This window comes from Hemitrygon akajei, chromosome 4 (genome assembly GCF_048418815.1).
Source record: "Hemitrygon akajei chromosome 4, sHemAka1.3, whole genome shotgun sequence".
NCBI lineage: Eukaryota > Metazoa > Chordata > Chondrichthyes > Myliobatiformes > Dasyatidae > Hemitrygon > Hemitrygon akajei.
Genome location: NC_133127.1, coordinates 76,393,887 through 76,416,547, shown reverse-complemented (window position 1 = coordinate 76,416,547; position 22,661 = coordinate 76,393,887). Strand labels below are relative to the sequence as shown.

Below are 22,661 nucleotides of genomic sequence, written 5' to 3'. Positions count from 1 at the left end.
ATTTCATGCTCTACTTCAAATGCATGACAAGTAATACAACCTGAAAATATAGTATATGCATTGTGAAACTACTTTAAAGGGGATCAGTTAGAACAGGCACATCTAAATACTTTTGCCTTTATGAATGGTTCTGCAATACGTTAGTGCAGTAATACTATAACATTTACTGTTACTCACTTGATGCTTATTTGCAATATTTTTATAACTTGCACATTTATATAATAGCCAGTTATTAATTTTTCAAAGAATTGCATTATACTATAATTAAACATTTCTATAAGGGCATTCTTATATGTTGAAGTTAACATTTTACAGCCACTGATTCTTTCTTACCTGATTCTTTGTTAAGAGAGCCAATGATTGTTGTGTGGCAATATCATTATAATTTTGATCAGTTATGTCATTTCCATTTGAGTAAGATTCTTCTCTACTGCTGTCATCAGATTGCTCAAAATCATCACTGTCTTGGTCCATTTCCTCTTCATCATCATCTTGTTCTTCTTCTTTGTTCCCTTCTTTGATCTCTGCTGTGATTTCATTGTTGTTTTCTTCTTCATCAGTTGCAGTGGCAGGAGCTTCATCAATGGTGCTGCTACATGCCTCAGCTCCACTGCCATCCGCATTCCTTATACAGTTTGCCTCTTGTACTTCCACAACTCTGTTCATTTGGTCTTCCTCTCCATGACTTAATGAGGCATTACCTCGGAGAGACCCTCCTGTTCGATGCCTCTTGCTGCCCCCACACAGCAATTCCTGGTTCATGTCCAACAGCCAGCTTGCAACTTCCTGAATTTTTGCTAGATTGGTGGATCGTGTGCACGATGTTGCAGCCTGAGAACCAAAGAGATTAGACTAAATTAGAGAAAGTTTCTTTATATTCCAATAATACATTTTCAAGTTTTCAAAGATACTGAATATTTTCTAAGTTGAAAACTTTGAAGCTTTGCATATCAAAAAAGTAGCATATGTAAATATTCTTCTAATAATTTTACAGATTGTTTTGTCACTATTAATGGTTCAAGATAATTCATAATGCCTCATCGCACAGTAATAAAGAGAAGATTAAATTGAACATTGTGAAAGAAAATTACTGTGAATTCTAGACATTTTAAATACAAGCAGAAAATGTAGAAATACTCAGATGAAAATTTATCTCATCTTCACTGATACTGCCTGACTATTTCCAACATTTTCTGTTTTTATTTCAGAACATTTTAAATATATGGAAAGACTCTGCTCTGAGAAATTCATCCAGAAAATAAGGAAGATGACAATAAAGTCAGATACTGAGCAACTAGCTACATGCCAACTAAAATTATTTTCCCAAAAGTCAACAAATCCTTTCCACCAAACAAATGTGTTCAACCCGTTGAGATCCTCTATCAGATTATCTTTTGCTCCAGAGAACAGAATAAATTTGAAAATAAAGGTAATGGCCAAAATGCCAAGGAAAATTTTAATCTTGCTATTTTTTTTTTCCATTTTACATCAACAACCTAGCTGACCTCATCAAACATTTTGAAGTTCTGACCAGAGTTCCAAGTGAAAGTGCAAGAACGAGCAGGAGCTACGGAAAGATCACACCTGATCCTGTCCTCCCCAGGCATCCCAGAAGCATTACCAGTGGGCTTCTCAGCTGAAAAATAATTCAGCTTTTCATTCCCAAATCTCAGAACACTCTGACCAATTATAGCACTTGTACAGCTCACCCAATTAAAACATCCCAGTTCACACGGGTCTTGTACAATGACTACCCCAGCAGACTGGGGAAACAAGCTTTTCGAAAAAGATCAAAACAGTGCATCAGGATGCAAATATTTTCTTTTTCTGTTCTTCAATACAGAATTGTTCAACTTGTGTGATAAATCAATTAAATCCCCAAGTTTGCATAGATTAAAATCTTCCACTTTTGTGAGATTATTTGTTAATACATATTAACTAATAACCTCATGCCTTTGGAAGAGCCTGTAAGTAGTTTTTAAAATCTGCTACACAGTATCACTTACAAATACATTAATAATCACAATATTTGAATCTTGAACAGCAAGACTAACGATTCAAAGTTGACTGTATTTATTCCAATCCTTTAAATGAAAAAAATAGTAAATGATTGAAAGATAGAAAACAAGATAGCAGAACTTCAAAACGTAAAGTTCATGCATAGCATAATTCCATCTTAAAGAACTTCATTATTTTTCCACTGAGGTTTTTCAATGCCCAAAAATCTCATCTAAATACAAATGCATATTCTTACACCCATCAAGTTATATGCAATAGGCAAAACAAAGTGGGACAAACACAAAAACTTTGCAGAGATCCATTATGACTCAGTGATGAAACTTTGTCTTGTTTTCCATTGAACAAAAATAGGATTTTTTCTTGCTGCCAGAGATTAAATTTGACTATCAACTACCTCTACTGGATTTGTACTTCTACTATATTCTACCATACAGTATTTTTTTATATTGCACAACAGCATGTTTTTTTTACTTTTTTTAACCAATTATACAAAGCTCCTTTGAAATCCTTGGAAACTCAAAACGGACAAATTGGTGCTTCCATATCTCCTACGCATCTCAAAATAGTCTAGTAGCATTTTCAGAATTATTTACGAATGATAATATTTTTGCATTGCATCTTTCCCTTCAAAAACATGCAGCACTAAAGCTTAACATCCATTGACAATCAACACTGGCGCACTACAGGGTTACATGCTTAGCCCACTGCTCTACTCCCTCTACACTCATGACTGTGTGGCTAGGCATAGCTCAAATGCCATCTATAAATTTGCTGATTGTTGGCAGAATCTCAGATGACGATGTGAGGGCAAATGAGCAAGATATACCAACTAGTTGAGTGGTGTCAGCAACAACCTTGCACTCAATATTAGCAAGACCAAAGAAATGACTGTGGACTTTTAAAAAAGATAAGATGAGGGAACACAAACCAATCCTCATAGAGGGATCAGAAGTGGAGAGCAAAAGCAATTTTAAGTTCCTGGGTGTCAATATCTCTGAGAACCTAACCTTGGTTGTACGTACTGATGCATCTATAAATAAGGCAAGATAGTAGCTATATTTCATTAAGAGTTTGAGGAGATTTGGTTTGTCACCTAAAACACTTGAAAACCTCTACAGAGAACTGACTGCATCACCGTCTGATATGGGGGGGAGGGCAACTGCACAAGATCAAAGTAATCTGCAGAAAGTTGCAAAATTAGTCAGCTCCATCATGGGTACTATTCAAGGTGGTATCCAAGACATCTTCAAGGAGCAGTGCCTCAGAAAGGCAGCATCCATCATTAAGGACCCCCACCACCCAGGACATGCCCTTTTCCTATTGTTATCATCATAAGGAAGTACAGAAGCCTGAAGACAGAGACTCAGTGATTCAGTAACAGCTTCTTCCTCTCTGCCATCTGATTTCTAAATGAACACTGAACCCATGAACAATATTTTGCTACTTTTTATTTCTGTTTTTGCACTACTTATTCAATTTAACTATTTAATATACATCTATGCTTACTATAATTCAGTTTTTACTCCCTCTGTATTTATCATGTACATTGTACTGCTATCACCAAGTTAACAAATTTCACTACATATGCCAGTGATGTTAAACCTGATTCTGATTCCTCATGATAAATCTTGGTTCTAGTGAAAAATATCTAATTAAAAACTGCAAATGAGACAGTCAGCTAGAGAAATGCACATCATACGACTGTAACCATTTTTTGGGAAACTGTATATTATGATATTGACCAATTTAAACCACATGCAGCCTCAGGCCTAATCAACTGTGATGAACATACTTTTCAACCAGTTCCATGCAGGCTACATCTTCACTGAGAGGTTACTTGCAAGCTCCATTCAATAACAAAAACTAATCAGCAAGTTGTCCTTTCCTGTAGCCACTAAGACTTGTGAAATACAGATTGGGTACCCCTATCTGAAATGCTTGGGGCTGTAAGTGTTTCAGATGTTTTTTTTTATTTTGGAACAAGGTAGCTTGGTAACGCCATCATTTCCAACTCTGAATTTATGTGCTACCAGTAAGCAGCCTTTATCTTGCACTTGTTCATCACATATACTGTATGTACTGTTGCAGCTGTTCGTCAGTAATGACCTTGGCAAACTCATCAATGAATTTCTCTGCTGCTTTGTGATCATCAGATGCTTTATCACCACAAATCTTTGAAAATTTAACCTCATTTTTCTTAAATTTCTGCAACCAGCCTGCAGAATATTCACAATTACCTTCAATTTTCAGTTCTTGATAGATCTTTGCTTGTTTCATGATCACCATACCGTAGAGGCATATGTTCACTCCAATGCTGTTGAATTCACTCTTTCAATATATATTCGAGATCTTTAGTTTTCGCTTTATACAATGTTTTTCTATTTTTCATTAACTTCTCTTCATTACGTATGTGGGGTCACTTCTCAGAATTGTCTGTGGTGTGCATCACCTGGGAACTTTCCCAGCACCCTGTGGAATTTTTCATTTGTGACGTCATGTCAGCACTCAAAGAAATTTTGACTTTCAGAGGTTTCTGGATTTTGGTATTTTGGGTAAGGGGTACTCAACCCGTACATTTTCCAGTCAGTATGAAGGATGATTGGGCATCCTTTTCTTAATCTTTGCAAGCTCTTCTCTGGTATCTCAGATAGCAACCAGAAATTCCCTAGGTATTTCAATCACCAATGAAGTATCTAGTATTAATGAATCCAACATCTAACCCAGTGTGTATTTGATCAACAATATCTATCCAGCATGCATTTCAAAAGCACACTGATAGGTAATCATATCATATCTAAAACCTCATTTGTGTCATATGAAGTATTTATTAATGTAGCAGTTCTTATAAGTTATTGCAGCCAGAAAACAAATCTCAATACACCTATCATAAGATTATTAAATGCCCTTTTAGCTATGCTGGAAATACTGCTTTGTTTGAAGAAAATGCTATGTTCAAGGAAAGGCGGATTACAGTGAAATTTGTCTCGAGGTACTTATGAAACATAGAAATTCCTGAAATACAGGTAGTCCCTGAGTTACGAATGTCCGACTTACGGTCAACTTGTACCTACGAACCGAGGAAAGAGAATGCCGTCCGCCATTTTAAGTTGTTGCCATTGACACTGTGTTGAGTGTTTAACTTTATATTTGGCTTAAATTTTTCTTAGTAAGATTCACCCTGACCCCGACCCCCCACCCCCTGTTCCAGTTGGCTGGTGGCGCAGTCAGATCAGCACCAGGCTAGAGAGCGGAGGTTCCCAAGTTCGATCCAGTGACAGACCGCTCCCATGCCAAGGTGATGTCGATCCAGTGACTCCCGTACCATTCGTGCCGGGTTGATGTCGAGCTCGCAACTCAACCTCGTAAAAAAATACTGCCACCTCCAGTTTAAATTCCCATGCAGAATACTGTGGAGGATCAAATACCCAAACTCAACACAGCCCTCACTTGTCCCATTTAACCTGTCTCAGTGCGGTGCAGTTTAGGATGTGGAGAAATCAATGCGGAGGTTCTTAGGACCCAGCAGACCTCGGGAGCTGGCGGAGCTCGGGACCTGCCGCCCGCAGTGTTTCTGTTCCATTGATAGGAAGCGATCGTGATTGAAAATAAAGTGGAAATAATAAAGCGTTCGGAAAGAGGTGAAACGCCATTGGTCATTGGAAAAGTGTAGGTCAATGATCGGAACAATTTTAAAGGGTAACAGATAAAGTGAGAATAATGGAGCATGTGAAACTCCCTGCCCTGATGAAAGCTACAATTATTACTAAGCAACACAGTGGTTTAATTATTGGAATACATACATTTCTTAAGTGTTTTATATGCATAGAAAGGTAAAATATATACTATATACTAGGACAAACGTTTGACTAACTGACACTAAATAATACCGGATGTACTTGCTCCGACTTAAGTTCAAATCCGACTTAAAGACGGACTCAGGAACGGAACTTGTACGTAACCTGGGGACTGCCTGTAATAAGCAGCAGCAGAACACTGAAAATTTCACACAATTCAGTAAAAATCAAAATCTTCACAAAAAAACTTGTTTTTTAAATTTTCTACTATTTTCTATATTAAAAAGGAAAAGGTAATCTTGACAGTCTAAGACTCTGGGCACAATTTACCCTCCAAAATAATAAAGTTAATCATACTTCCAAAACACTGGTTGTAAAGCTCTTTTTGACTCCCCAGTGCCATGGAAGATATTATACAACTCAGTGTTTTTCATTTTACACTGTAAATTTCACTTTTGGGAAATCTACCAAACAGAGCGATTACGGATAGCTGAAGGATTAAAATATCAGGACCCAGTTTTGAACAAAATAGTGCTCAGTAAATTGTTGGGATGGTTCCTTAACTTAATATAGATTTAAAAAGCATACAATACTCAGTGGATCCAACTATTATTGAATATCTTTTAAATACAGATGTAGCAGCTAATTCTAACAAATCAATCGCCACACTGCTGCCAATCTAGCATGGGTATTTATCCTTGTACGAAGCACCCTCCAATCGCTCCAGTAATGATGTTCCATGAAGTTGAAGAAATGTACTTGATTCTTTATTAGCAATGAGCAAAACATACAATCTTGAAGTGATGTAACTAAGTGTAATTAGATAGATAGATAGATAGATAGATACTTTATTCATCCCCATAGGGAAATTCAACTTTTTTCCAATGTCCCATACACTTGTTGTAGCAAAACTAATTACATACAATACTTAACTCAGTAAAAAATAAGATATGCATCTAAGTCACTATCTCAAAAAGCATTAATAATAGCTTTTAAAAAGTTCTTAAGTCCTGGCGGTAGAATTGTAAAGCCTAATGGCATTGGGGAGTATTGACCTCTTCATCCTGTCTGAGGAGCATTGCATCGATAGTAACCTGTCGCTGAAACTGCTTCTCAGTCTCTGGATGGTGCTATGTAGAGGATGTTCAGAGTTATCCATAATTGACCGTAGCCTACTCAGCGCCCTTCGCTCAGCTACCGATGTTAAATTCTCCAGTCCTTTGCCCTTGACAGAGCCCGCCTTCCTTACCAGCTTATTAAGACGTGAGGCGTCCCTCTTCTTAATGCTTCCTCCCCAACACGCCACCACAAAGAAGAGGGCGCTCTCCACAACTGACCTATAGAACATCTTCAGCATCTCACTACAGACATTGAATGACGCCAACCTTCTAAGGAAGTACAGTCGACTCTGTGCCTTCCTGCACAAGGCATCTGTGTTGGCAGTCCAGTCTAGCTTCTCGTCTAACTGTACTCCCAGATACTTGTAGGTCTTAACCTGCTCCACACATTCTCATTGACACATTAAGAGGTCAACAAAATATATGACACCCAGCGGTTCCCAGAATTAAAATGCCCAGAACAAAGCATGAATATGTAACTTATTCTAAGGCAACACGAGTGAATCTGCAGATGCTGGAAATAAATAAAAACACAAAATGTTGGCCTGCTGAGTTCTGCCAGCATTTTGTGTTTTTACATACCCGGTAACTTATTCTCTTCACTTTCACCACGCACCAACCCGCGTGACTAGTTACCATAAAAACCACACAACACAGAAAACAATGCACATAGAAAATGGATACATGGCTCCTGCAACAGGGTTCCATGCATGGAAAGGGTGGGGGTAGGAGATGGATGTGGTTAGTATGCTGGGGAAGGAAGCTGCATTTTATCAGGCATTAAACTGTTGGGAAATGCCATCAATGCTGAGCAGAAACAGAGTTCATTCTTGGTTTAAGCATTTGGGATACCTGTACAAACATGAAAGTCCCAGTCTTGGAAAGTGGTCTTCAATGACACTCTGAATTGACATCCGAACAGGGTTCAATGCAGAGTGCAAACTTGTGATAACCCTCCACATTTAACACCATCATTTTGCCTGTTGAACCTTAGAAGCTGCCTATCCAGGGGGAGGGGGGCATCACTGCAATGTAAAGTATCAGCTGCAGATGTTAGTTCATTTCCATGTTTTAAATTAATTTGAGAAATAGATTGAACAGAGTAATTCCCAAAGAGTGTTTAAATTTTCCAAAATTAGATTGTGTATTACCTACATTTTGAAATCCTTCAGCTTAGCATGTCAATGCTTACAGAAATTGAAGTTAAAAGAGCTGGTATTGACAGTCTACATGTCCCTGAATTCTACATTTCAATGAACAGGATGCAATTCAGAAAAGACCTGAACAGCAAGAAGGATAGAGCGGTTGTTCTTTAGAATTTCCAGCTACAAGGGAGCATCTATAATTCAGTACTATAGGCACCCAGGAAATTGAAATCTTAAAATAATAAGATAAAACCAATAGACAACTAGGTACGTATGCTTTGGTGGCAAAAGACTGACTGCTGACATATCATTGCCTTGTACTTTCAGTTCCTTGTGCAAAAGAATGTTTGTTGGGGAGGCAAGGGGTGAACAAGCCTGAAAAGACATTAACTTTAAAGTTACCCGTTCTTCCATGTACTCAGATCATCCTTTTAGAAAATACTTTTTATATTTTTGAAGCTACTGGATGCAAATTTTTGAATAAATATCCTGAGGACTGGGGGTTCAGGGTACTGACTAGTTAAAAGTGATGTGAAAGAAGTGGATTTATGCTTTCTGTGCTGCTACTAACGCCACCAAAGGAACACCACACACAAAATGCCGGTGAAACTCAGCAAGTCAGGCAGTATCCATCGAAATGCATAAATAAGCTGAGCTTTCAAGCTGAGATCCTTCATCGCAACTAAAAAGGGGGAAGAGGCCAGAATAAGTATGTTGGGGAGATTGGGGAGAGGGGAGGAGGATAAACTGGAATATGATAGGTGAAGCCATGTATGTGGTGGGGGGGGGTGGGAAGAAGTAAAATTCTGGAGTAAAATTCAGAAGTAAAAGGGGGAGTCTGGATAGGGAAGAGTTAAAGGTAACACCAGAGGTTTTTGCAGACCTGGGCAATTTTGTGTTAATCCGTGAAACACCTTAAGTCTCCTGTTCTCATGTTTTTTTTTCCCTTTCAAGGTGACTGAGTCCTGTCGGAGTCCATAATCTATCGCTGCACTCAAACTGCATTCTTAATGAAGGGTGGGTTCTCGCCGTTTGGAACTTGCCAGACAGCCTGTTCTTTGGTATCTCCAGAAATGGCTTGGAAGGCATGCACCTTCAGCATACAGCCTTGTGCTGCCCTATGGATGTCCCCATTCCTCACCAATGTTGCTGACTGAAGCATTGCTGGAGATCGGAACATTGAGACATCAGAGGCCTCTACACTCGAGTGATTCCTCTCTCTCTCTCTCACAATGGTGAGTGAGTTTGGTGATTCTCGAGTTGGGGGAACGTGACATACAGTAGACGCTGCAGACAGTAATATCGAAACAGTAAGCAGTTGGCCTCCCCTCTTGCTGTGGCAGGAGCGATATCTCTCTCTCACCCTTGTTAGTGAGAGAGAGGGCTTGTTCAGATTTTGAGGTGCAAGGATGGATAGTATTTTTGGTGTATAATAGATCATGGCCTCTGGGGGCTTACTATTGCTTGGTAGGTGGTGGCGGGCTGATGCTTTCTGCTGGAACAATTGGAGAGATGGGAAGGAGGGAGGATTGATGTTCTGCTGCTGCTTGTGCATGGAGGGGGGGTTGGGATTTTAATGTTTTTCTTTTATTCATCCTTTGGGGTTTTTCTGTTTTGTGGATATCTGCAAAGAGAAATAATTTTATATTGTAAGGTGTATACATTCTCTGACATTAAATTGAACCATTGAGAGGAAAGGAGAGTGGCTCATGGGAGAAAGGAAAGGAGGAAGGGCACCAGGTGATAGGCAGGCGAGAAGAGGAAGAGCCCAGAGTGGGGAAATGAAGAAGAGGGAAGAGGGAGGGGAAAATTACTGCAAGCTTGAGAAATCGATGTTCATGCCATCATGTTGGAAGCTAACTAGACTGAATATAAGGTAACACTCCTCCAACCTGAGAGTGGCTCATTATGGCATAAGGGGACACCATGGATCAATGTCGGAACAGGAAGGAGTATACGAATTTAAATGGTTTGCAACTGAAAAATTACACTTTTTGCAAATGGAGCTGAGGTGATCAACAAGGCAGTCCCGTAATCTACGTTAGGTCTCACCAACACAGAGGAGGCTGCACAGGGAGTATTGAGTACAGTAGACAACCCTAACAATAAATTGGTAAACAAGCATTTGAAATGGGTGGAGGGTACCTCTCTCGAGTTAAAAGATGTAGACAGTTATGGTAAATGATGACTGGAGTTCAGATTTTGAGAATAGTGCAGGGATTGTAAACAATGGACTCGTAGAAATTACATTTTAAGTTACAGCAAATCAATGTATGGAGCGAAAATAGCAAAGCCTGAAATGCTTGGAAAAGAAGTACAATTTAACAAATTAAAGCTGATAAGCTTATGATGAGGTATATTTGTTGCAAAATACATTGCAGAATAACAATGCCACATTCACATTAAAATCCGAATACACTGGAACCCAGTTCATTGGGGCACGTTGGGACCAGTACATTTTGGCCCAATTGAACAGCTGCCCCAACTAGCTGAAGTTTCATGAAAATCGTTAAAAGGGTACAACAAAGATAAATTACTGTTTAACTGAGTAACTTGTGTATTTAAGTGAAACACAGAATAAATCAGAACACCACCAATACCACTACTGTACTATAAAATAAGCTGGTAAGGAAGGCGGGCTCTGTCGTGGGCAAAGTACTGGAGAGTTTAACATCGGTAGCTGAGCGAAGGGCGCTGAGTAGGCTACGGTCAATTATGGAAAACTCTGAACATCCTCTACATAGCACCATCCAGAGACAGAGAAGCAGTTTCAGCGACAGGTTACTATCGATGCAATGCTCCTCAGACAGGATGAAGAGGTCAATACTCCCCAATGCCATTAGGCTTTACAACTCAACCGCCAGGACTTAAGAACTTTTTAAAAGCTATTATTAATGCTTTTTGAGATAGTGATTTAGATGCATATCATATTTTTTTACTGAGTTAAGTATTGTATGTAATTAGTTTTGCTACAACAAGTGTATGGGACATTGGAAAAAAGTTGAATTTCCCCATGGGGATGAATAAAGTATCTATCTATCTAAAACTCTGTATTAGTTCCTAATATTTATCAATGGAGGAATTCAACCACAGAATGATGCCATGTTCTTTTGATTGACTGTGAGTGAACAAAATCTGCACAGAGACCTAGTGCAGATAATGGACTGCCAAGATGATTGTCTATACATAGTTCCTAACTTGTTAAAATCATGAAATTGTTTCATTTTTACCCCCAAATGTTTCTGGTATCTCCTAGCCTGAATGCTTGAAAGCGCAGTAAACATAATATTTCTGAATTGTCTTACTGCTTATTTCTTGCCAGCTATTTGTGACAAAAATCACTACTTTTTGAACACAAACAAGCAACTTATGATGTTTAAAAAATGTTCGCTCTGAGCATGATGTAATGTCTATCAATCACACCAGTACACATGACTGACACAAGTTAGAAACTGTTTGGCAAGTCTCCTGTCCCAGTTAAGCTTTGTAGTGTCCCAAATACACAAGGCAAGATCCAAACAAGAGAAAATCTGCAGATGCTGAAAATCCAAGTAACACACACAAAATGCTGGAGGAATTCAGTAGGCCAGGCAGCATCTATGGAAAAAAGTACAGTCGACATTTTCAGATGAGGTCTTTCATCTAGGGAATTCCAAATATTTTCTCAATTACTTCTTATTCTTTTAAGGGTTGTCCCAATTAAACAGCTGCCCTATTTAACTGATGGCTGAATTAACCAGAATCCACTGTATTATTTGAAGTCGACTACTAGTTGTGGTTGACTAGAACTTATACAGAACTATATAAGGAACCGGATAGCAGGTATGACAGAATTTCAAGATAACTAACCAATTTTAATTATAATGTTATGTTTCAGAAGATCAATAAAATATTTTATCCTTTGCAGAGTATTCATATTCCAGCACTAGTGGATTTTTCCAGTTACAACTGCTCAGTTTGAGAAATTCAGATGTGTATATCACAAAGGTTCAATGATTATCAAAGTGTACAACTTTGAAATTCTTCTTCAGATAGCCACAAAACCAAGAAAGAAAAAGAACAGCAGCACGATCAACAACCCCCAAATCATCCCCCCCCCACCCAATGAAAACAAACAAAAATGGTACAGGCACATCGGCCCTCAAATCCCCTACCCCTGCACACAAAAAAAACCAAGAAAGATCAAGTGAAAAAAATTGAATATAAAAAAATATAAGACTGAAAAAAAGAAAGTCTATCGTCCAACTCCACACCCAAAATGCAGAAAACCTGGGTAATATTCTTTGGACACAGCGGCAGGCTCTCCCTTTACAGGTCCCCAGTAATCAAAAGGCAGACAGTTGGCGCTCACCTTCCACATTCATCTCAAAGTTTCAATCTCACTCATTGCTTTGACTGGGGAACAATGGTAGCTTTAATTGGCAAAACTGAGTCGAACAATGGCTTATGCCCCATCCTGCAGCCTACTCGCCGTGAAGTTTGTGCACGCTGATTCTGTCTCCTGGAATTCTCTTGGAGTGCTGAAACACCTGAATGATTGCCAAACTTCCATATTCCCCTACTTTGTCGCTTGCTTTAGTCGATGAACAATGGAAGATTTAATCAGTAAATGGAGTCTAATATCAGCTTATGTCCCATCCCGCAGTCTGCCCGTGCTCGCCACCTTTACCTCCCAGAACCCTCTCAGAGACTGCCGAGCACTGGAACACCCAAACGATCTCCAAACTGGAAATCACCAGCTCCAACAGTTCCTGAATCAAATTCAGGATGAAAACCCAATATAAAAGACATAAAGGAAGTGAAATATATGTTTTCTTGATCTATCCAGAAGACGTCAACTGAAGGAGCATTGCACGCAGGCGCTATCTTGAACGGAATGGTATGACTTTCAATCCACAAAGTAGATTGCATTTCTTTCATTCTGTTCTGCTGAGTAATGGTTTTTAATTTGATTACAAATCTTAGCATCACTTAAGGTAATTAGTTGTGAGAAAGCATAATGGTAAATTGCATTGGTTAAATTCTAGATTTATATATACAGTATGTTGAAGTGATAACTTTTCTAGAGAAAAGAGGAAAGTTCCTGGAGGAGATTATTTCACTGTGGGACCAGCAAATACCTTGATTTGCTACTGGCACACAAATTTACAATCCATGTTCAGCCTCAAGATTTCGACTGAAAATTAATTTTTAGTATGGAAAGTGAACAGCAGCAATGGTCATCAAAACAGAAGGTGAAGTAGGAGAAAAGCAAAAATGCAGGTTTAGTCAAATGGAACTCAATAATCTAAATCATGCTTCTTAGTCTATAGTCACATTAAGACACATTTTCTAATCTTGAATGATTTTTAAATTTTGCGAGATAAAATACAAATACTGCCAATAAATTGTCAAAGGTATATCGAGCTAACTGACGATTAAAGGAAAATACAGTTCGATCAGTTGTCGAAGGTGACAAGAGGATATAGACAGGCTGCAGAGTTGGGCAGAAAAATGGCAGATGGAGTTCAATCCGGACAAATGTGAGGTGATGCATTTTGGAAGGACAAACCAGAAGACTGAGGACAGGATTAATGGTCAGTTACTTAAGAGTGTGGATGAACAAAGGGACCTTGGGGTTCAAATCCATACATCCCTCAAGGTCGCTGCACAGGTTGATAGGGTAGTTAAGAAGGCCTATGGGATGCTGGGCTTCATTAACAGGGGGATTGAGTTCAAGAGTAGAGAGGTCATGTTGCAACTCTACAAATCTCTGGTGAGGCCACACTTAAGAGTATTGTGTTCGATTCTGGTCACCTCATTACAGGAAGGATGTGGAAGCTATGGAGAGGGTGCAGAGGAGATTTACCAGAATGTTGCCTGGTTTGGAGAACAAGTCATATGAAGCAAGGTTAGCAGAGCTGGGACTTTTCTCTTTGGAGCATAGAAGAATGACAGGGGACTTGATAGAGGTCTACAAGATTACGAGAGGCATAGATAGGGTGGACAGTCAGTACTTGTTTCCCAGGGCACCAATAGCAAACACCAGAGGGCATATGTACAAAATTAAGGGAGGGAAGTTTAGGGGAGACATCGGGGTAAGTTTTTTTACACAGAGGGTTATGATTGCCTGGAATGACTTGCCAGGGATGGTGGTGGAGGCTAAAACATTAGGGGTATTTAAGAGCCTCTTGGACAGGCACATGGATGAAAGAAAAATGGAGGGTTATGGGGTAATGTGGGTTTAGTACTTTTTTTTAAAGGATTATATGGATTGGCACAACAAGGAGGGCTGAAGGGCTTGTACTGTGCTGTAGTGTTCTATGGTTCTATATTAAACTTCAAAATTTACAAGTCCCTGAATGGTCAAAGGTCAATGCTTCCCTCATTTTAAAATATTTGTAATGAGAATAAGTAATGCGTAGCTGAGGACATCATGTATTCTTAAATACTGTTTGCAAAATAGACTTTGATCCAGTCTCTAAATGTAAAGGTATGGTAAAATCTAAAACTGTATATCTGATACCTATATTTTTAACAGTATGATGAACAATCCTGTGCTGATTAAATGGCTGGTGTTTACTGATATCTTTAGCTTATTACTTCAGCTGTATGAGGTACTCACCTGCTTCAAGCAGGTTTCAGTTATATCAATGCCTAAGAAGAACATGGTAACCTGCCTCAATGACTATTGTCCAGTAGCACTTACATCCACTGTGATGAAGTGCTTTGGGAGATTGGTGATGAAACACATCAACTCCTGCCTGAGAAGCAACTGGGATCTGCTCCAATTTGCCTACAGTCACAATAGGTCAACAGCAGATGCTATTTTATTGGCTGTTTACTCAAACCTGGAAAATCTAGAGAACAAAAATGGATATATCAGGATGCCATTCATTGACTACAGCTAGGCATTCAATACTATCATCCCCTCAAAAATATTCAGTAAGCTTCTAGAGCAAGCCTCAATACCTCCTTGTGCAGCTGGATTCTCAATTTCCTCACTTGCAGACCACAGTCAGTTCGGACTGGCAATAACATCTCCACCATAATCTCCCTCAGCAGAGATGCAGCACAAGGCTGTGAGTTTAGTCCCCTGCTCTTCTCACTTCTGTCAGGCTAAGCACAGCTCCAATGCCATGTTTAATTTTGCTGACAACACCACTATTGTTGGCTGAATGAAAGGTGGTGATGAATCAGCATGAAGGAGGGAGATTGAAAATCTGGCTGAGCTGTGCTACAACAACCTCTCATTCAATGTTAGCAAGCAAGACATGGAGCTGATTATTGACTTCAGGAGGAGAAAACCAGAGGTCTATGAGCCAGACCTCATAGAAGGATCAGAGGTGGAGTGGGTCAGCAACTTTAAATCCCCTGGTGTTATCATTTCAGAGTACCTGTCCTGGGTCCAGCATGTAAGTGTCATTAGAAGAAAGCATGACAGCATCTCTACTTTCTTAGAAATTTGGAAAGATTCAGCATAACCTCTAAAACTTTGACAAACCTTTATAGATCTGTGGTGGAGAGTACATTAACTGGTTGAATCACAGCCTGGTGTGGAAACACCAATGCTCTTGAACAGAAAAGCCTACAAAAAGTAGCGGATATGGCTAACTTCACCACAGGTAAAGCCCTCTGCACTGTTTAGCACATCTACAGGGAGCGTTGTCGCAGGGAAATAGCATCCATATTCAAGGTCCCCCACCATCCAGTCCATGCTCTCTTTTCACTGCTGCCATTAGAAAGTAGTTATAGGAGCTTCAGAAACCACACCACCAAGTTCAGGAACAGTTATTACCCTCAACCATCAGGCTCTTGAACCAGCGGGAATAACTTTAATCAACTTTACTTGCCCTATCACTGAACTGTTACCTCAACCGATAGATTCACTTTCAAGGATTCCTGTTCTCATGTTCTCAATATTTATTGTTTCTTTTTTTTCTTTCTTTCTGTATTTGCACAATTTGTTATCTTTTGCACATTAATTCATTAATTTTATTGTGTTTCTTGTATTTACTGTGAATGTCTGCAAGAAAATGAATTTCATTATTGCATATGGTGACACATATGTCTACTTTCAGGGGTGTCAAACTCATTTTAGGTCACGGGCCGGATTGAGCAAAATGCAGCTTCATGCGGGCCAGATCAGTCGGACGCGTGCGCTCGCAGCTTTCGTTACCTCCGTTTTTTCAGCCTGCTCTCATGTGTCTCAGTCTCTGCTATAACTACAAAGTGTTTCACTTTACAAATTCCGTTTCTTATGAAGAAGACTGCCGAGCAAGACTGCCGAATAAACACTAAAAACCCTGAAAACCTGGTACCTGAATAATCTCAGCATTAGCCATACCATATGCCATGCTTCGATTACTGGGGCCAGCTTTAATAGTAATTAGATATTATCTCGCGGGCCAAAGATAATTCCACCGCGGGCTGGATTTGGCCAGTGGGCCTTGAGTTTGACATATATGACTTAGATAATAAAACAAAGTACTTTGAACTCTCAGCTTGCACCAGTGCCTACTCACAATCAGAGAAAAACAGAAGACAAGCTGAGGTGGACAGGAACTGCATGAATTTCGAGAAGGAATAATGCCACATACTTTGTGACAAGAGTACTACAGGCTGGTAACAAGTTTTCCACAGTAGTCCATGCAGTCTAAAACTGAGCTGCTGACATCTTGAAACAACACATACAAAATGCTGGTGGAACTCAGCAGGCCAGGCAGCATCTGTCGATGTTTCGGGCCGAGACCCTTCATCAGGACTAAATGAAAGGAAAGATAGTAAGAGATTTGAAAGTAGGAGGGGGAGGGGGAAATCCAAAATGATAGGAGAAGACTGCAGGGGGTGGGGTGAAGCTAAGAGCTGGAAAGATGATTGGCAAAAGGGATACAGAGCTGGAGAAGGGAAAGGATCATGGGACGGGAGGCCTAGAGAGAAAGAAAGGGGGAGGGGAGCACCAGAGGGAGATGGAGAACAGGCAGAGTGATAGGCAGACAGAGAGAAAAAAAAGGGAGGGGGGGGAAAAAACTAAATAAATCAGGGATGGGGTAAGAAGGGGAGGAGGGGCATTAACTGAAGTTAGAGAAGTCAATGTTCATGCCATCAGGTTGGAGGCTACCCAGATGGTACATAAGGTGTTGTTCCTCCAACCTGAGTGTGACTACATCTTGACAGCAGAGGAGACCATGGATAGACATATCAGAATGGGAATGGGACGTGGAATTAAAATGTGTGGCCACTGGGATCCTACAGTTTGGAGTATCAGGTTTCTTTGATATTACCATTACTTCAGTTTTATTTTTGTTTAAGGCTAGGCCAAGTCATGTGCTCTCTGTGTTGATGGTAGATACTAGTTTCTGTAAATTTACTTCGCTGTTTGCTATCAGTACTGTATCATTTGCATAGGGGAGGCTGTTGATTTTGTATCCGTCTATACTTATTCCAGGTAGGTCTTGTATGGTTCTCATGATGTTTTCACTGTACAGGGAGAACAGGTCTGGTAATAGAACACAACCCTGTCTGACTCCTCGCTTTATTGGCTGATATTCACCAATCTTCTCTATCCGTATGGCTACACTTCGTTGCCAAAAGATACAGCAGTAATGAAAAAGAACTCAAAATGAAACCAGCTAGAAAACCTCAGAATATTATCAGTAATCAGTGAAAATAGTACAGGCACAAAACTTTTTGGAAGTGTAGAAAAGGACTGCAGAGATACCAGTATTACAATGACTAAACAAGGGATAAATAAAGCAACATTTCACTTTATAACATCTGAAAAAGCAAGTAACAAGATTTTATAGCTCAGTGTTAAATTTGGTTATATATTAAAAGACAACAGAAGATGCTTAGAATAGAAGAATATAAGAATATAGAATAACAGAAGAATAGAAGATAAGATCCATCCTATTAGTTATATAATCAACAGACAGTATTTCACCATATTCATATCTGGTGATTCTTTCACTCATTCATGAAGTGCTATCACCAAGTATGAACATCAACACATATCAAAATCAGCATTCAAAATACATTCCTCCTTTCTTTTATCTGCCAAAGTGCAGCCCTTCACATTTTTCCACATCGTATTCCATACACAAAGTAAACACACGTTCATGGATCCTTCCTGTATCCCAGCATAGGAAGACACTTGCTTTGTATCTTCAGTAAATGGCATTGATCACTTTATCCAGATAATTGATAGAAATTTCAACAGCTTAGATCCTCAACACCAAATTCTACAGCAGTCCACTAGGTACAGAGTTCCAGGTCTGGTCTCACCAGAAAAAAATACCCAGGAAGATAGAGAAAAGGATTCAAGGATGTGCTCAAAACTTGGTTAAAGAAACATCCTCACTTACTACTACAAGGAACCTTTGTCCATGACCATTCCGTAAGAAGCATAACATAGGGGATGGTATTGAGAACCTGGAGTCCATGTTTCAGAAATAAAGGAGCTCTATTTAAGTGGCAGGAGGAATGCACCACCTAACAAAGTATCCACTTGCTAAACCCATTAAACACTCCTTATTCTATCTAGGGCAGATTCTGCTATTTCCATGTTGGTGTTATCAGCCAGCTCAGAACCTACAAAGTGGACTGGAAGGAAATCATCGTTGAACCCAAGATTAGATGGTGAGATTTAGTTCAAAAAACACATGATGCTTATTTTTTTAAGATCATTGTTTAACTGCAACAAACATATGCTCCATATTTTGATTACCTTAATCTCATAAAACAAAAGCTTCAAAAGGAATTCACAAATATGATGTCAGGCTTTATTTACAATGAAAATTACACTTGAGGTACTGACAGTCAAATAAGAGTAAAAATAAACTAGATACCAAGTTTTGGTAAATATAGGATAAATCAGGAAGAAATTTTCTTTATTCATCAAGCTAGAGAGAAACAAATGTAAATAAAGGAAGATTTATTTGATGATTTGTGGTTGATGCAAAATTCACAGCAACTTTAAGAAAAAATAAAATCTTATACACGAAGAGGTTCTGAAAAAGACTACAGGGAGTTAGAAAGGAAGTTGAGAAGCAGGACCGCAAAGGTAGTACTCTCAGGATTATTGCCTGTGCCACGTAACAGCGAGAATAGGAATAGAATGAGGTGGAGGATAAATGTGTGGCTGAGGGATTGGAGCAGGGGACAGGGATTCAGATTTCTGGATCATTGGGACCTCTTTTGGGGCAGGTGTGACTTGTACAAATGGACAGGTTGCACTTGAATCCCAGGGGGACCAATATCCTACTGGGGAGGTTTGCTAAGGCTACTAGGGAGAGTTTAAACTAGAATTGTTGGGTGGTGGGAACTGAACTGAAGAGACTGGGGAAGAGGAGGTTAACTCACAAATAGAGAAAGCTTGCAGACAGTGCGAGAGGGAGGATAGACAGGTGGTAGAGAAGGGACGGGCTCAGACTAAAGGCTTGAGATGTGTCTATTTTAACGCAAGGAGTATTGTGAACAAAGCGGATGAGCTTAGAGCATGGATCAGCACTTGGAGATATGATGTGGTGGCCATTACAGAGAATTGGATGGCTCAGGGACAGGAATGGTTACTTCAAGTGCCAGGTTATAGTTGTTTCAGTAAGGACAGGGAGGGAGGCAAAAAAAGTGGGGGCGTGGCACTGTTGACCAGAAATAGTGTCATGACTGCAGAAAAGGTGGACGCCATGGAGGGATTGTCTACGGAGTCTCTGTGGGTGGAGGTTAGGAACAGGAAGGGGTCAGTAACTTTACTGGGTTTTTTTTTTAAATAGGCCACCCAATAGTAACAGGGATACCGAGGAGCAGATAGGGATACAGATCCTGGAAAGGTGAAATAATAACAGAGATGTCGTGATGGGAGATTTTAATTTCCCAAATATCAGTTGACATCTCCCTAGAGAGGGGTTTAGATGGGGTGGAGTTTGTTATGTGTGCTCAGGAAGGTTTCTTGACACAGTATGTAGATAAGCTTACAAGAGGAGAGGCTGTCCTTGATTTGGTATTGGGAAGTGAACCTGGTCAGGTGTCAGATCTCTCAGTGGGAGAGCATTCTGGAGATAGTGATCATAATTCTATCTCCTTTATAATAGCATTGGAGAGAGATAGGAACAGACAGGTTAGAAAAGAGTTTAATTGGAGTAAGGGGAATTATGAGGCTATCAGGCAGGAAATTGGAGGCTTAAATTGGAAACAGATGTTCTCAAGGAAAAGTACGGAAGAAATGTGGCAAATATTCAGTAGATATTTGTGTAGAGTTCTGTATAGGTACGTTCCAATGAGACAGGGAAGTTATGGAAGGGTACAGGAACCGTGGTGTACAAAGGCTGTAATAAATCTAATCAAGAAGAAAAGTTTACAAAAGGTGCAGATAGCTAGGTAATATTAAAGATCTAGAAGATTATAAGGCTACTAGGAAGGAGCTTAAGAAGGAAATTAGGAGAGCCAGAAGGGGCCATGAGAAGGCCTTGGCGGGCAAAATTAAGGAAAACCCCAAGGCATTCTACAAGTATGTGAAGAGCAAGAGGATAAGATGTGACAGAATGGGACCAATCAAGTGTGACAGTGGAAAAATGTGTATGGAACCAGAGGAGATAGCAGAGGTACTTAATGAATACTTTACTTCAGTGTTCATTATGGAAAAGGATCTTAGTGATTGTAGTGATGACTTGCAGCAGACTGGAAAGCTTGAGCATGTAGATATTAAGAAAGAGAATGTGCTGAAGCTTTTGGAAAGCATCAAGTTGAATAAGTTGCTGGGACCGGATGAAATGTACCCCAGGCTACTGTGGGAGGCGAGGGAGGAGATTGCTGAGCCTCTGGCGATGATCTTTGCATCATCAATGGGAATGGGAGAGGTTCAGGAGGATTGGAGGGTTGCGGATGTTGTTCCCTTATTCAAGAAAGGGAGTAGAGATAGCCCAGGAAATTAAAGACCACTGAGTCTTACCTTAGTGGTTGGTAAGTTGATGGAGAAGATCCTGAGAGGCAGGATTTATAAACATTTGGAGAGGTATAATATGATTAGGAATAGTCAGCATGGCTTTGTCAAGGGCAGGTCGTGCCTTATGAGCCTGATTGAATTTTTTGAGGATGTGACTAAACACATTGATGAAGGAAGAGCAGTAGATGTAGTGTATATGGATTTCAGCAAGGCATTTGATAAGGTACCCCATGCAAGGCTTATTGAGAAAGTAAGGAGGCATGGGATCCAAGGGAACATTGCTTTTGGATCCAGAACTGGCTTGCCCACAGAAGGCAAAGAATGGTTATAGACGGATCATATTCTTCATGGAGGTTGGTCACCAGTGGAGTGCCTCAGGGATCTGTTCTGGGACCCTTACGCTTTGTGATTTTTATAAATGACCTGGATGAGGAAGTGGAAAGATGGGTTAGTAAATATGCTGATAACATTGGAGGTGTTGTGGATAGTGTGGAGGGCTGTCAGAGGTTATAGCGGGACATTGATAGGATGCAAAACTGGGCTGAGAAGTGGCAGATGGAGCTCAACCCAGTTAAGTTTGAAGTGGTTTATTTTGGTAGGTCAAATATGATGGCAGAATATAGTATTAATTGTAAGATACTTGGCAATGTGGAGGATCAGAGGGATCATGGGGGCGGAGTCCATAGGATACTCAAAGCTGCTGTGCAGGTTGACTCTGTGGTTATGAAGGCATATGGTGCATTGGCCTTCATCAATTGTGGAATTGAATTTAGGAGCAAAGAGGTAATGTTGCAGCTATATAGGACCCTGGTCAGACACCACTTGGAGTACTGTGCTCAGTTCTGGTCGCTTCTCTACAGGAAGGATGTGGAAGCTACAGAAAGGGTGCAGAGGAGATTTACAAGGGTGTTGCCTGGAGTGGGGAGCATGCCTTGTGAGAATAGGTTGAGTGAACTTGGCCTTTTCTCCTTGGAACGACGGAGGATGAGAGGTGACCTGATAGAAGTGTACAAGATGATGAGAGGCATTGATCGTGTGGATAGTCAGAGGCTATTTCCCAGGGCTGAAATGGTTGCCACAAGAGGATGTAGGTTTAAGGTGCTGGGGAGTAGGTACAGAGGAAATGTCAGGGTTAAGTTTTTTACTCAGAGAGTGGTGAGTGTGTGGAATGGGCTGCCAGCAATGGTGGTGGAGGCGGATATGATAGGGTCTTTCAAGAGGCTTTTAGATAGCTATATGGAGCTTAGTAAAATAGAGGGCTATAGGTAAGCCTAGTAATTTCTAAGGTAGGGACATGTTTGGCACAACTTTGTGGGCCGAAGGGCCAGTATTGTGCTGTAGGCTTGCTATGTTTCTAAAATAAATTACATAGTTTACTGTTTCAGAAACAAGCCCAAGCACAATGGGACAAATTACTTTGTTCTATGAAAAATCATCTCCTGCACCAAACTACAAAAAACATTGCTTGAGAGTAGTTCCTCATTATTAAGCCAGTGCTGCATAATTGTATTTTTATCACAACTGCAGTATATTGAAATTAAGGCTCAAAGGTTCATTTTACTATCGAAGTATCCAACTCTGAAATTCTTCAATTCTCCGGGTAGCCATGAAACCAAAAAAGAAAGGCAACACAATCATCAACCCCCAAATCTCACTTCCCCACAAA

At 40.0% G+C, this 22,661-nt stretch overlaps 1 protein-coding gene across 1 annotated transcript in view; it reads right to left on the bottom strand.

The window, feature by feature from the left end:
* The window catches only part of LOC140726470 (uncharacterized), a 158,475-nt gene that overhangs the window by 21,188 nt on the left and 114,626 nt on the right, over positions 1–22,661 (bottom strand). The window contains exon 2 of the mRNA XM_073042897.1: positions 334–831. Within this exon, the coding sequence (XP_072898998.1) occupies positions 334–831 (498 nt within the window). The remainder of the gene's footprint in view (positions 1–333; positions 832–22,661) is intronic.